Genomic DNA, 16952 nt, shown 5'->3' on the forward strand with positions numbered 1-16952 from the left:
CTATTCGGAAAACACCTATACCGAACAAAACCTGTCATCTACCATTAAATACACAAAAAAGTAAACGTTAACCCTCTCTCATTCAGCTCAACCCTTAAAGCATGTAGCTGGGAACCTCTTAAATACCTCAGTCTAGATGATGCAGTAGACTACTTTAATAACACCTTCCTGGGCATCTTTAATTACCATGCCCCTATAAGAGTTTCCCGAACCAGAGCCCAACCATCTTCATGGCTACAGAAAACCACTAAGTCTGAAATGAAAATCAGAGATAAAGCCTGGGAAAACTGGCACAAAACCAAAAACCCCTCTACTACACAGACATTTATAGAACTTCGCAAAAGAGTCAAAAAGCTAATAAAACAGGACAGAATTCAATACTACCAGTCTGCCCTCACCTCCTCCCAACATAACCCCAAACAATTCTGGTCCTCAATAAACTCTATCCTCCATCCAGGTAAAGTTAGTACCACTACTAATAACATCACTCACTCCACCGAAAATATTGCTAACTCTTTCAACACACATTTCACACAAACCGTACTATCACTAGCTAGACAACACAACCCCCCCTCAAACCCACACCTTCAATTAGCAATCTCCCCACTAGCTTCTCATTCTCTCCTGTTCCTACCTCCAAAATAAAACAGCTGTTAACTAAACTTAAAGCCACCAAACCAGCAGCAGACAACCTCCCAAGTGAATACCTACAACTCGCAGCTGACGCTCTAGCCTACCCAGTATCCATCTTAATTAACAGATCTCTATCAGAAAGTTATGTTCCCACACTTTGGAAAGTATCACACATAATTCCCCTCCAAAGAGCTAACCAATTACCGCCCCATAGCTGTTCTCTCTCCACTCTCCAAAATACTTGAAAGATGCATTCATTCTCAGGTCTCAGATCACCTCCTCACTTAACAACCTCCTCTCCAATACCCAGCACAGTTTCTGACCAAACCATGACACCACCACTGCCTTAACTCTCTTTTACTAACACTATCCTACAACATAAAAATGCTGGTCATCTGTCCTCAGCTACTTTCCTAGATCTATCTAAAGCTTTCAACATGGTACCTCACAAACAACTCATCTCTCTTCTCAATACCCTATCCTTCTCTTAATCAGTCACCAACTGGTTTCAAAGCTACCTGTCTGACCATCAACAATCCATTGTATGGCAGGACGACCTATCCCCCAAACTACCTGTCTCCATATGGGTTACCCAAGGGTCCATCCTTGGACCCTTACTCTTCTCTATCTTTACCAACAATCTAACCTCTGCCACAACACTTGACACACTCATACAATACACACATGACTCTACCTTCATCTGCTCAGCCCACTCCCTTCCCGAACTGCAAAAAGTCACACAAGATGCCTTTTCCTCTGTCAAAACTTGGTTATCTAATGCCCAATTAATACTCAACCCAAACAAAACTAAATTACTAATTTTCCAACCCACCAAACTTACCCAAAACCTCTCTCACTTTAACATCACAGCAAAAGACAACACCACTATCCATCCTACTGAACACACCAAATTGCTAGGAGTGGAAATAGACAGTACACTGAACTTTGACATTCATATATCCATGACTATAAAAAAATTCCACTAAAAACTAGGAGCATTATATAGAAATCAGCAACTACATACCAGAGCCACAAATATTTCAGTAGCAAATTCTCACCTTATCTCCACCCTACTTTATGCCTCTCAAATATATACAAACCTAAGACAATGCCATCTAAATAAGCTTGAAACCTGCTACAACAAAATTGCCACGTTTACCACAGGGGCATCCTACCGTAGTCACCACTGTCTCTCAATAGCAGAACTGGGCTGGCTAGAACTCCCTCACCTCCTTCAATGGTACCAACTGGCACACGCCCACAAACTAGTAAACCATCCACTAAAAGTACCATCCTTTCAAAATCTACTCCAACCCTATCTCACCACCGGACCACTAAGATCCAGCAACAAAAACCTCCTACTGGTCACAAGAGCCATTAACTCTGCTGGAGAAGCATTATTCTCCTGCACTATAGCCAAACTATGGAACTCCCTCCCATCCTCAATTACTTCTGCAACATCATGCACCCACTTCAAATATTTACTAAAAGCACACTTACTTACCTGCAGAATATGCCCTTGCAACTCCCCCTCAAATAACACCCACTTCACCCACCCACTACCTCTCTCTGCACCCCACTAACTACCTGATAACAGCAAGCTCATTTTCTCTTTACCTAATCTACTTCCAATACATATGTATACATATATACAATAATACCTTCTTATTGCAACAATTTGTCTGTTTACCTCACAAACAACTTGTTTCAGTTGCCAACTGATGAATTTAGTCTACATCTGTAACTATGTTCAACATCTGTCACTATGGCTTAAAATTTAAATTCTTGTTCTACAGCTGTTGTACAACTTTGTTTAGTCTTGTATTATGCTCTACAGCTGTAACAGTGTCTATAATTTTATATGATGTGGTGGTGCTGTGGTAGCGTTGTTGCCTCACAGTAAGACGCTGTCTGGGTCGATTCTCAGCTAGAGTGTCTTCTGCGTGGAGACATGTGTGAATGGGCATACCTTCATGAAGGTTGTGTGTCAGGGCTGGCAACTTGGCATGTAAAAATCAACTGCCAATCATTAGCGGACCGGAGTTCTGCTGTGGTGACCCCTAACTGGCAAAAGCTGAAAGACACAACAACTTAAATATTTGAGTGTGGAGCTTTTCTCCCCGGGCCTCTGCTGAAAATGGACCTGTGTCCAGTTGGACTCTCCTGGTCAACAAATGTAAATAAAATAAATAAATTAATTTTATATATATATATATATATATATATATATATATATATATATATACATACATATATGAGTCCTTCAGAAACTGGAAATTCGGGCATGTAAACAAAACTGACTACAACTTGATATAAACAATACCTAGTGTTTAAATCTGCTGCAGAGGCTGAATGCACTGCATTCATGGGGGTATACAGTGAATAAGCGCAGCTGAAGGGAGGATAATCTACATCTCGTAACATTACTGTCATCTTGACACCAAGACACAAAAGCAAACAATATAAACAAATGGGAGGTTAATCAATTTGAGAGAATTTGTACAGCTTGGACAGACAGGCTAATACTGTTATAAATCACCTGGGCTAAACCTATAGCAACAATGTAGTGTAAGAAAAGAGCAACATAATCAGACAATTAATACTTGAACACAGTCATTAAGTATCATTCCCAAGTTGTATTATTCCATTTTTTGTTTAAATGGAGCAGATACAAGGCAGAGGAGAAGGATGCCATTAAGGAAGATTTAACCTCTAAATTGTGTTGTTTAACACATACCAGCCTATAATACCTTTTTTGTACACTCCCATTTCATACTCATATCCCCTTACAGTGTCTAGAACTTTTTTTGGTCTGACATCTTTAAGTAAGTGACTTACAAGCTAATAATCAACTGTATTTGAAAGGGCAAGGAGTTAAGATGACCGGCAGTGGAGAAATTAATCTTTGTTTGCCACTCACTTTTCATATTTATGTTCATGTTTTCATAACTGAGAGACCAACATTTTACTGAGGTGCATTGTGTGAAAGACCAATGTGGGATATAATACTATTCACTGAAAATACTGGTTTATATCACACTAAATTAGAAATATTGCTAGTTATTTGTTATTAATTATAATTATAAAAGTTGGGAGGATGGCCTAATGGTTAAGGTGTTTGCCTTACAAACACAAGGTGCAGCGTTTGAGTCTCACAAGGGATAATTGGCTAGGCTTAAAAAAATAGCTCGCAAGGGCAGTTAGCCTAGTACTAATCTATGAACCTATAAAAATAAGCAATGTTTCCATATGTACTTCAAAAAGCAAGTGACTTACAAATTATTGCCTGACATTATGTGAAGCTTTAGATGTTGCTGAAGAAAATAGTCTTTGATATTTGCACTGTAGGTAGCACATCTTGAGGGATATCTAGTATTATTTGTAATGGCTAATTATACAATTAAATATATGTTTTCATATTTCTATAAACATCTCAAAAAACATGCACTTACAGAGGAATTTCTCATCGTCATGTGAAAGCTTATGTCGGATTAACAAAAATGTTCTAACAATATATGTCTAAGTTGCATAGTTTTCAAGATATGGGAATTTGTGAAAGTTTAGAAAAAATATACTTTGGGGGTCGTGTGCATTATAATAATAATAATAGGAATAACAATAATAATAATGCTATCAAAAGCTAAAAATACTGCATTGATCCTGCCAATGTCCTCTGGATACATCTTAAACAGTATGAAGCATATTTAGCCACACCCCTAACAACATTGTTCAATGTAAGCCTCCATACAGGTTTGTACCAAGTAAATGGAGAATGGCTACAGTCATTTCCCAGCATAAGGGAGGACCTTCCACAGACCCATAAGTTTGGCTAGCCTCATATGCAAACCCATGAAAAGACTTATTATCCAATTATTCAATCAGGACAAAGGGAACCTTCAAACACTAGACCCATCTCAGTTTGGATTCATCTAGGACAGGCCATGCTTATTCAGTCTTAGGTCACCAAAGCAATGGATCAAGGCAAAATAGTACGCACTGCATTCCTAGGCCTGACCAAAGCTTTTGACACAGTTCCCCACTCAGAGACAGTAGAAAAGCTAAATAACCTGGAATAAACCTTGATATCACCCACTGGATTGCCAACTGGCTCACAGATAGGATGCAGATAATCAAAATACAGGAAGTTACCTCTACATAAAGTCCAGTCACCAGTGGAGTCTCCCAGGGTTCTGTGCTGGAACCTCTCCTATTTGGTATCTACTTTTCCGAAATAAAAGCCAATACCAAAGGGCTGTGGCTAGCTAAGTTTGCAGATGACTGCAAACGAGGAGCAGTCACTGAAATCCCCAAATGACTTAGCCATCCTGCAGGAATGTTTGTCTCAAATAAATAACTGGTGTCAAAATCATGGTCTGAAACTTATTGTATCCCTTGGGAAGTCATCTACCCCAGGGAACTACCACACTGGCAAAATGCCCCTAACAGTTAACTCAGTTGTTAGGGATTTGGAAACTTATGTGGAAGTGAACTAACTTTTGTCCAGCGTCTGTCTGTTGTTGTAAGAAAGTCCTTCTATACTGCACAGCTTATCAACGATGGGACTGTAAGGATGGCATTGTCCCGCGTTACTCAGTCATCCTTAGGCCAATCAAAAAATATAATGCTTCCTTTGGCATGCATCTGTCCAGACACAAACAACAACTGGAACACCCACAGAGGTACGGTACCAAAGGTATACAAGATCTAAAGAACATGTCCTTCATGGACCCTCTCAAAGCCATGTCACTGTATTCTGCATACTACAGACTGCAAGATGTGGCTTGTGTCTGGCATACAAGGCATCCTCCAGCCCATTACTGACGGATTTACTGCACAGCATTACTGTTTACATATGACGTTGTCCTTTCAGTCTCTAACTTACAATGGAATAATTTGCTGCAGATGTAAAGTGAGCGGGATGAACATCAGCACAGTTAACTGAGAGGTCATGGGTCTCTCTTGAGAAAGACTGGCTTCTTTTCTCTAGGTGTGTATTGGGGGTGGGGCAACTATGTTAAATGGAGGAGTTTAATTATCTTGATTCTGAGTGAGGTTAGGGGGCATCAGGAGATTAACCAACAGACTGGTGTACCAGCAGGAGCTCTGCAGGGTTGCACTGCACAGTGGTGGGGGATGAGACAGCTTTTATCATACAGCAAAGCTTTTACTTTTTTGGTCATCTTTCTGTGGCCATGAGCTTTAGGTAGTGAATGATAGAATGAGATTGTGGATACAGACAGGAAAATTAGGAATTTTCACAGACAATGCTACCTCTAATTGGGAATCAAAACATGCAAGTAATGCTCCCGTAGGGTCATTTCTATCCAGAAATAAATGTTTCAGATCCCGACATCCCTCTTCTGAATTTGTATCCAAATTGTGTGCACCCTCTGGCAGTAACATTTCTATCAAGCACTTCTTACTTCCAAAATTGCCCATCTGCACCATACCTTCACTGTCTCCTTGCATGTTTTAAAATTATGAGGTATACAAGGTAGCTATGGAAAGGCTTACAGAATTAAAATGCTCACTAAGAATTTCATAAGTTTGCTGGAGTAGGTTTTCTTTGGTGAAGAAACCTGGTATAGGTTCATAGGTTGGTACTAGGCTATCGGCCCTAGGGCCTATGCAAGCCTAGCCATAACAATTCCCTGGATATTTCTTCCCACAATATTTACTTCTCCAGGCCCCTGTCTAGCAGGGCGACTGACATGATCCCCGGGGTGAATTTCCTATCTCCCATCCAATCATCAAGGTTCCTTTTGAAGAGGGCCAATGAGGCGCTCTGCTTGATATGTATGGGCAGTCTATTCCAGAGTATGGGGAGTCTCTGGGTCAGGAACCTATCCCTCCAGCATGTTTTGTTCATTGTGATGACAAGGTTTAGATCCCTGGAGCATGTGGCTCTGAGGGATTGGGATTTCTTTAAGTGCAGCATGTCCAACAGCTCAGGGTTTGACATGGCCTTGTATGTTAAGCAGAGATCGCCTCTGAGTAGACGATATGCCACAGAGTATAGCTGAAGTTTTTTTAGATGGTCAGTATATGGCATCTGCTTTAGGCCTGTGATTCTTTTAGTGAGGTATTTCTGTGGCCTTTCCAGCTGTTGCAGATGTCTTGTGAGGTACATACCAAACGGGGCATTATAGTCTATAATGGGTCTAATGAGGGATGAGTACAGTGGGACAATGACCTCCTTTTTTCTGGATGAAAAGCCCTTAGTGATGAGGTGTGCCACATAGAAGGATTTCCTGACTGTTGTGGCAATGTGGTTATCGAAAGTGAGACCACTGTCCACCTGTGTCCCTAAGTCTCTCATCACACTTTTGATGTTTAGTGTCCTGCCACCTACGTGGTAATTCATGGGTACATGTTTTTTTCCAAAGGTGATAACTATACATTTCTTGGCATTAAGCTTGAGCCCATGGCTCTGGCACCAGGCATCTGTTTCTGTAAGGCCCTTTTGTAGAATATCCACATCATTTGGGGATTCAATAATGGCTCCCTACTTTTTACTGTCTGGGTTCTGTCACTAAGCCAGTAAGCAACCCATCGAGTGACGTAGGGATTTATGCCCAGCTTAGTAAGTTTATCTATGATTCCAGAGTGGGGGATAGTGTCAAAGGCCTTGGCGAAGTCCAGATAGGCTGTGTGGACTGCCTTACCCTCGTCTACAGCTCTGGAGACTGATTCAAAGAAGTCAATCAGATTATGGAGACAAGATCGGCCCTTCACAAATCCAAACTGGGTGGGGTCCAGTGTTTGAAGGTTGCCAATGTCTTTGTTTATAAGTTCCATGATAATGCGTTCCATGCCCTTGCAAATCAGGCTTGTCAGACTGATGGGATGGTAGTTCCCGGGATCCAAGGTGGATCCTCCCTTGTGGAGCGGGATAACTGTAGCTGTGCACCACTCAGTGGGCACAAAGTCTGTGGTGAGGCTATGATTAAACATGACACTTAGGTGAGGTGCCAGTTCATTTTGTAGTTCATGTAGTACACAGCCTGGGATGTCATCTGGTCCCATGGATGCTGTATTCTTAGCTTTGGAGTGTGCAGTTTCTACCTGTGTGGCCGTGATTATCGGAATTTGGCAATCCTTTGGTATTGAGATGGGCCCTTTAGGGGGTGAGAGTGGGGTGAAGTTGGCACTAAATCGATCTGCCAGGATATTGGCAATATCCTTGGGATCAGTATATTTAATGCCATTCTATTGTAACTCAGAGCAGATCTGAGCATTGCCATTTAGATTCTTGACATAACTATAGAATGCCTTGTGGTTGTCTTTGGAATCTTTGGCAATGTTATTTTCGTAACTAGCTTTTGAGGATTTTATGAGGGATCTCAGCTTCTTACTGAGACTGGTGAGGGAGTTTTTTGCATCCTGGGATTTTCCTCTTTTTTGCAACAGTTTCTTCCTTCTGTTGTATAGTTTGTTTATAGCAGGGGACCACCAGATTGGCTTCCTTTTTTTGGAGAAGAGCATCTTGGTTCTATTTGGGATGGTGTGATTCATGCACGAGTGGATGTGCTCATACAGTGCCTTAGTGTAGGATTCTGCAGTTGAACTTCCAGATCCCATCTGCATGGGTGTTGTGAAGTTTGTCACTTCTGACTTCAGTAGCTTGAAGTTGGCTTTGGAGAAGTTTTTTAAGGAGGTTTCCTTACTGGAGGTGGGGGTGGGATGTGGATGTCAAGGGTGATTTGCTTATGGTCAGACCTGACCAATGAGGGGGTGACCACTGGTGTGGAGCATCTATCTCCCATGTTGGTAATGACCAGGTCTAGGATATTGGAGCCCCTGGTGGGACAATGGATTAGTTGATCCAGGGCGTTGGAATTTATGAATTCCAAGAACCGTTGAGAAAAGGAGTTGGTACCTGAGTAGTTTTCCCAATTAATGGCAGGGTAGTTGAAATCACCCAGTATTAGGGTGTTTGGTTGTATCTTAATATTTTCCAGTATGTTTAGAAAGGTGTAGTGAGAATCTTGGTGCATGGTTGGGGATCTGTAGCAAGCTACAATTTGGATTGCAGTGTTAGTTGCACCTGGAGAATTTCAGACGCATTGTGTTGGGCAGCTAGCCTGGAGGTGTGAATATCCTTGGTGAATAAGGACACTCCTCCACCTTTAGTGTTTCGGTCCTGGTTTTGTGGCTGAAAAGTGTGGTAAGAATTGTAGCCTGGTATTGCAGGGGTGCTCTCTGGAGCCTTGAACCAGGTCTTAGTTACTGCACTGATATCGATGTTCTCCATTTTTAGGAGTGCCTCAAGACAGTGCATTTTGAGGTTTAGACTTGTAGCGTTGAGTAGCATTACCTTCAGATTTTGCCTGCTTCTATCTGTTACGGTGGTGGTTTTATCCTTTGAACCTTGCCTAAAAAAGGCACTATAGGGGTGGCAAGAGCTTTAGCCAGTAACCTGAATCCCAGGGGTGACAGATGCAGACCATCACTGGCAAAGCATCGTGGTTTGTCGATCATGTCTTCCCAGGCAGACAAATACTGGATCCCCTTTGAATGACACCAGAAGCTTAGCCAATTGTTGAAGTCAATCAGTTTGTCCTTATACTGTGGTATCATTCTGGGTGAAGGCAGGATGCTACTCAGGGCTAGGGTCATACCTGCCTGGGTCACATGATCCAAGAGCTCTTCCATATCTCTTTTCATGCAGTCCAGGGAGGTACGTCTCAAGTCATTCACTCCAGCATGGACAATGACAGAGTCATATCTGTACTTGTTGTGGAGTGTCTTGAGTGCATGCGTTATGTGGCAGATCCTGGCACCCGACAGGCAGCTGACTGTAATTTTCTCCTTGTTCAGTCTGGTGAGTGGGACATCAGTGTGCCTGACTATAGCGTCACCTATGACTAAAGTGTTGGGTACATTGTCTTGCCTTAGGGGCTGTTGTTGGGTGGCACACTGGTGTTGTGAGCTATGTGTCACTTTGGTTGTGACTGGTGTTTGTTTGTGTTTTGGCTTCGGAGGTCCTTGTTGCTTGGACAGGTTAATGTTAAGGGCCTCCGCATATGTGGGTTTAGTGTTGCTATGTATGGGTGTTGATGGTGTGGGTTTTGAAGGGCTATGAGTTGCTTGAGGTGTGATGCAGGTGTTAACCTTCTCCTCTTGACTGTCTAGCACAATCTTGGCCGGAGAGAGCTTTGCTTCCAGTTTGGCTATGTAAGTGCATCTCTCGAAGATTGTAGTGTTGGGTGGTAGGAGGAGAGGATTGTCTGTGTACATGAGGCAGTTGCCACATTGCCTCAGTATGCCCAGATTCACCAGGTGGACAGGAGAAATCACCGGAAGCTGTCCCTTGGACATGCCTGTTTAGGTGCTTTTATGTAAAGTTTAAGAGCTGTTTTCCCTTACCTTTTCAAGGTACTTTGCAATTATGGGCTGTCTAGTGCCTGTGTTAACAAAAGGTTTGCATTAATAATCTGTCGGAGTCTTCAAGAGTTATACATGATGTGGTGTTAAGATAAAGAACTTCTTTATCAAGTTCTCGTGGAATATCTGCAGTTCTGTAGTATTGTTAAGAATAAAATAATTCTTGCCCTGCACAGTATTATTGTGGTTTACAAAATGATCTGTTTGTGAGGTAGTTTGGCATTAGTTGTATAGTTAAACATTAACTTTTTTTATAATTTTGCTGTAAACTGATTCTAGCACCTAAAGTTTGAAGTTTGTGTAGGATATGTAATTATTCCAGGAAGTATTATGCAACTATTTAATGATGTTTACTCAACACACATACACACACACACACACACACACACACACACACACACACACACACACACACACACACACACACACACACACACACACACACACAAGTCAAAGCACCCATACACACATACATAGAAACTCAGACAAAACACAGGCAGATCCAATGACACACAAACGCACAGTTTTATAATTACATGTTTTGAATCTTGTCCATCTGCAGTATGACAGATGAAGAGATAGATTTCACAGTAGTTCTGAATTTACTGTGCTCATCTATCTCATGTAGCGCCTTGTAACTGCTGCTGTTGCACTACAATCATTACTGATCATTTTACTTTTCTTTCTTTCACTGACTATGGCTTAAAAACAGAGAGGAAAAGAGCGAGCAGAAGACATCTAACAATAAGATATCTTCTGCTTGCAGTTGTCCACTCTGGTTCTATTTTAAAGCCACAGTTAGTAAGTGGATAAAGAAGTGCTGTACTGGCTGAGATGGAGATTAAAGATGGCAGCAGTATCATTTCCTGTCTAAGCGTGGTACAGTGCTGTGAGGTGGTGGTGGGCTTGTTTTTCACCATGCTCTCCTCATACATTAATAACCTGTTGGAAAAACTGCATTCCCCTACAGGGCCTGAAATTTCATTTGGTACATTTTCTAATGTGGTCTAATTGTACAACAACATACTCCACCATAGCACTGGCAGCTGATCAGTTGTGTTAATCCTTTTTTTGTGACGTGACTGTCACTGTGTACTTTTTGTCTAGCATTGTAGAAAAAGGTAACTAGTGTTTACGATATAGTAATAAAATTATGCAGTTGGCATCTCTTTAACATCATGTACTAACTGTATAACTGTGCTATCCTATCACATGCACTGTTTTGTACATTACTAAGCAAAGAAAGTGTAGTTCTCTCAACAAAGCAACTATCAGAAAAAATAAATAAATGGAAACAAACTGATAAGGTTTAAGTGCATGACCACACAGCCAATATCCATGAAACTATCATGTGGTGTGTGTACCTGTGTCTATATCTAATGAGTGATCACAGGGTAGATAGGCACAGACTAGAGAACTGTGGAATCAGACCAGTTACAGAACACAATGTTACTACATTTTACAGCCTAAATCCAGGCACTTGGCACTGCCCCTAAAAGTTTAGAAATTTAGAGACATACACATACGCACACAGAAGCATAAATGGGATTGAAAATACATGAGATGCATTGCTACATAACAGAAATGTCTGGTTTCTGTATCTAGATTTCTTAGTGGAACATGGCCATGCTTGGCCTGATTCTATGTCAAAACCTGGAAACAAGCAATGAGTGGAATCAGCACAGGATCCAGTAATCTGCTGCTTAAGATTAACACAAATAAAAGAAAAAAAAATATTTATAAATCGATGGGTGCCAAAATTCTGCAATTCATTCTCTCTCACAACAAAATTAAATATACCATTACTAATTTACAAAAACAACACTGATAAGTACATGGGCAACAGAAAATTCCTGTAGGGTATAAAACAAATCAAACAACTCAAAGACCAATAAGTGTCCAATATTAACCAATCTGTGAATGTATTAAAACAATTGACTGGATACCTCAGAAGAAAAGTGAAAATATACTTTATTTAAAGAAAAAGTGACAGATTTCTGGAATAATATTCCTGACGTAGTTGTAGCATCAAGCAATGATGATATTATTTTGTGAGAAAATACAGGGTATTGAGCAGGTAAAATGTAATTCATTGAAGATGCGTACACTACACTAGCTAACAAATTTTAATATGCCATTGAATTCCATTTGATCCATCTTACAGCTTTGAGTGCAGTTCTACAGAAATGTAGGAGCATGTCCAGCCATTCTTGATATCATTATATCAGATATCTACTACCAGCTCTTCTCCACTTTGTCTAGTAGTGACATCGACTAATGTTGTACTGAATTGTTCACCCTTTACATAACAAATATTATGTCACCCCCACCCACACAGATTGGGGAAGTTAGCATAATCCTGGGGGTGGCCCTTGGGAAACACGCCTAGAATACAGGGAACTGTACTGGCAACTAGTTCTTGAAGCTACTAGGTACCCTGGTTTGAATGAGATGGTTTCATTGAAGCTAGTCTTAAAGCTTAGGTCAGCTAAACTTTAAATTGTGTGACTTTCCAGCAGATGGTGCTGTTTTACATTTTGTATGACCTACACAACAGTGTTTTAAGTGTGGTTTTAAAAAGGTTTTATATTGTTAAACATTTTTAAACATTTTTTGTTTATATGTTTTTACAAATTGTAAATAATGTATGTTTTTTACAAGATTCCTGCTTGACCAACAAATGATTTTCTATGCACTTCTGTATTTATTGTGTTTCATTGTTTGTATATACAGTTTTTTTGCACTGTGTTTTTAAAAGTATAATAGTTTGTTAATTGATTAATTGGGGATGTTTCTGTATATAAAGGGGTTTCAGAAGTTGGTATGCTCATCTGAAGAAGTTTTTGTGATGAAAACACGGTGATACAGTTAATGCATTCTGGATGTGTTTTACGTTTTTTCAGTATCGTGTGCGATCAATAAAACAGTGAATTTTATTCTGGTGAACCTTCCAGTGTCTTATTTTTTGGTTAGAAGTTAGCATAATGGTTTAGGAGAAACAAAGTACAGAGTTTAATCCTCACCTTTGATCTAAACTGGATTATTGGCTAGGCATATAATAGTCTGAAGACTGACTGCTTAGTATTTTGGTTTGAGGTTGACATAATGCTTAGTATTTTGGTTTGAGGTTGACATAATGCTTAGTATTTTGGTTTGAGGTTGACATAATGCTTAGTATTTTGGTTTGAGGTTGACATAATGCTTAGTATTTTGGTTTGAGGTTGACATAATGCTTAGTATTTTGGTTTGAGGTTGACAGACACACAGTACAGGGTTAGATTCTCACCTTTGAAGTGAAACTGGTTAGGCTTAAAATGGCCTGCAAGTGCAGCAAGTCTACATTGACCTATGAACCTAAATATATAAAAAATGAAGTCATGGTTAATCAAGATATCTTTAGGGGTTGGTGGCTGCCATAACAGTTGGCACAGGGTTTGATTCTCACATCTGATAACTATCTAGTAATTCGTTAGGCATATAATGTTCTGCAAATTGATTGCCTATTTACCTATGAAACTATTAACATCAGAAGTCACAAATATATGATGTACCATGATTAACTCATAATCATAACTGTCGCTGTTTTTGATGATGTCAGTCCATTATTAGACATCTTATTACCAATCTCTAAAATACCTTACAACTCTCCTGTCACCAACTTTTTTGTAATTTACCCCTTCTACCTCCACATTTTTCTGTCTCCCCTTTCAACTAACCCCTCATCTCTAGATATTGCCAAGGATGCTGTTGTTAAATTTTCCTTTCCGCAGCTGCTACAAAAATAAACCACACATTTTTGCCCGAGCATAAGCATTATGCTGAAAAATATATTCAGCTAAAGAAATGATGTAGCAAAACTGTTCTGTCATTTTCCTGATCCTAGCTGCTGTTTATTTATTTTGTAGTCTATCACATGGGTAGCTTTTCTACACTGTGTTGTTGTAGTTAAATGCGGCTTGGGGTACTTTATAAACAGGCAAACATTTAATATCTTCACATGGTTAGTAAATTGACAATTTTACTGCTTCAACACTCTCTCAAGAAAACTTCAAAATCACATCTTTTAAAGTTTATTTTCAATAAAAGTTAAGCTAAATATGAGGTAAGTTGTCACAAACTACAACATGCTAAGAGATATAACTCAGCGCAACATATCATGCTTTTGCAAATATATTACAAGTCACAAGTTCTGAATTTTACACAGAAATACTTTTAGGAAATTGTTTGAAAATGTACTGCAATGGAGAATACTACATAGACACAAACCGTGCATTTTGTTGTTTTTGAAATCTGACACACTATGTTATTTCTAGTCTGTTAAATTAAGTTTTGCAAATACTAAAAACTATGCTGATGACAAAATATTTCATTTCCACAGACTTAATTTTACATTTTCATTTCAAAGCGCAACACAAGAATTTTAATGATTACCTTTCAAAAGCCTGGTTTGCTGCCTTCACCTTCAGGAGTTCGTTGTGAAGAAGTTCTCTTGCATGGATCTCTTCTTCAAATGCTAATTGCATGTCATAGAATGAGGAGATGTCCAGCTTCTGTCTGTCTGACAGCTTCCACTCTGAATCCTGTAAATATAATTTAGTAAACAGGACTGCATTTGATTCTAGTAGTGTAGGCTGCTATGCAGATGGAATGCTTCTGAACAAGGCCGAAGACAGCAGAATTTTCTGGCTACTTGACATCTCTCCAAGTACACATCTGAGCATGTAACCCTCAAAAAACAGAGCAGTGACACTTTCAAATAATTAAATGAAACGATGAAAGAGAAACATTTTGTACCACTGTGCACCACACCTTATTTATAAATACAGTACGTTGTACGTGTAATCGATACAGGCATGATGTTATTGATTTTGTTGAAATACTTAAAATGTATGTAAATAGATCATATTTTATAAGGAAAATATATGAAAGCATGTAGAGCAAAATAAAATGTGCAACTGCAAAACCATAGTATCAAAGAGGTATTCGTTAGGCCGGAAGTTTGTAGTATAAATCACATTAAACTTGCAATGATTGTTTCATATTACTGAGATCCATAACTGTTGATATATCCATTGCAAATCTCTACACATTATGGGACAGGAGCCTGGCCCCTTACTATGCTGCTGGAACTCCAGCTCCAGTTCACTGATCTAAAATGAGATAGCCAGCTAGGGACTGTTCCCCTTACATTTTGCAACGCTTTCTTCCTAGCGTCATTTAATAGGACACATGAATAACCTTGAACCAATAATCTATTAAAAGTGTGGTCTATATGGTCCTTGGATGATATAAGAAAGCACAAATAGTCCTGTTGTGGAACACTTTTCTGTAGCACAAGGAGGATCTAGTGAGAGTTTCTATTTTAGTGTTTTTGCCCATCCCCATATGCCTAGAGGAGGTAATTTTAAGGAAGAATTAAATAGACTTGAAAGTAGAATGAGCTTGAATTATAGGACGTTATATCCTAGGGATATGAACTTAGATGCTAACTTAGTAGTGTAATGTTTGTACATTTAGGTATTCATTTGTATTAGTACTTTTATTTAATGGTATTTATAAAACTGAACTTCAAATAAGGGGCTAAGTCTATTAATGATTGTTTAATAGGGTGGAATTGCACTGGCTTTGTATAAATTTGACCACAACACAATGGTTAATTATTCCTAGAAGGTGAATAGCCGAAGTACCAGAATCGATTATAAGTGGGGTCAATATGGTCTACGCTTTGTGGCCGTTTCCTTCTGTTTAAGTTGGTATATTCATTTTTTTTTTTTTGGTGTTCACTAGGTAAAGAAGCAATAATTTTTCTTCCTTTCGTTAGAGGTAATTCTTCTTCTCCTGACTGGGGTGATATGATGGAAGATGTGGAAGGTTGTCTGAATCCCCAGTATCTTCAGAGCTACCAACATATGACAATGTTACAAAGAACAAGGGGATTGAGAAGTTTATCACCAAGCCTCAAAGCAAGAAGTCTCAGGTTAGCAATTGTATAGGTACTTTGAACCAAGATTCTGGAATTTGACTGACTGGTACATTAATGTTTTTCGTTTTCATTCTTCAGTCGGTTCCATAATGAGGAAGACTAGGGTGATTTGTTCATATCTGCACAGAAAGATTAGTGTGCAAGTCAGAACTTTACTTTGGTTACAACTCGTTCTTTTTTAACTACTTGTTTGTGACTTTTCTTCCTGTAGTGCGTAAGCATATTATGCATGTCTTAATGGTCAAAGGTTAAACTCTAAACTTAAAAGGAATGACTTATAGCTATGGTTCCTCAAAAAGGCAGCAGACATTGTATTATTTCAAGAATGCAAGGTAGCTAAATATTTTGCCAAAATTCTAGGTAGTTTTAATGAATACAAGCAGTTTCACAGTTTCCACATACAAGCAAAGGCGGATGCTATTATTCTGTTAAAAAAATGCTTTAGGTTGGAACGCTAGGGAACGTCAAAAGGCTGGTAAGGGCAGAGCCTTAAGGGTTTCATTAGACATGGGTAGAGGCTTACGTACAATAATGAATGCGTATGGGCCTAACATCGACAAACCTTCCTTCTCTTGGGATTTGTTCGATTCCATTGAGGTAAGCCAATACAGCGATTACACTGTATTAACTGCTGGCGATTTTCACGTCACCTTTAAGTCTGTAAGAGATAGATCTACACCACCAGCTGAAACCCATATTCCTTAATCCTTTTCTGAATGACTTTGAGCTAGTGGACATCTAGAGAGAGTGACAGCCTGATGAGGATGATTATAATTATATTACACCCCAATCCCTACATGCCAGCAGACTGGATTATTGGTTAGCCTCTAGAGAAACTATAAATATGGTTTCACATGCAGAGATCCTTACAGACCCCCTAACTGATCACTCACCTGCACAGTTAGGGAAAAGCTGAGAGACAGCTCAACAAGATCAGGGAGTGTGGACA

The 16952-nt window shown here is 39.5% G+C and overlaps 1 protein-coding gene across 1 annotated transcript in view; it reads right to left on the bottom strand.

The window, feature by feature from the left end:
* LOC122794347 (chitinase-like protein PB1E7.04c) overlaps positions 1-16952 on the bottom strand; it is a 1804082-nt gene that overhangs the window by 158475 nt on the left and 1628655 nt on the right. The window contains exon 12 of the mRNA XM_044062662.1: positions 14452-14600. Within this exon, the coding sequence (XP_043918597.1) occupies positions 14452-14600 (149 nt within the window). The remainder of the gene's footprint in view (positions 1-14451; positions 14601-16952) is intronic.

Source organism: Protopterus annectens, chromosome 1.part0 (assembly GCF_019279795.1).
Source record: "Protopterus annectens isolate FY-2018-M chromosome 1.part0, PAN1.0, whole genome shotgun sequence".
NCBI lineage: Eukaryota > Metazoa > Chordata > Ceratodontiformes > Protopteridae > Protopterus > Protopterus annectens.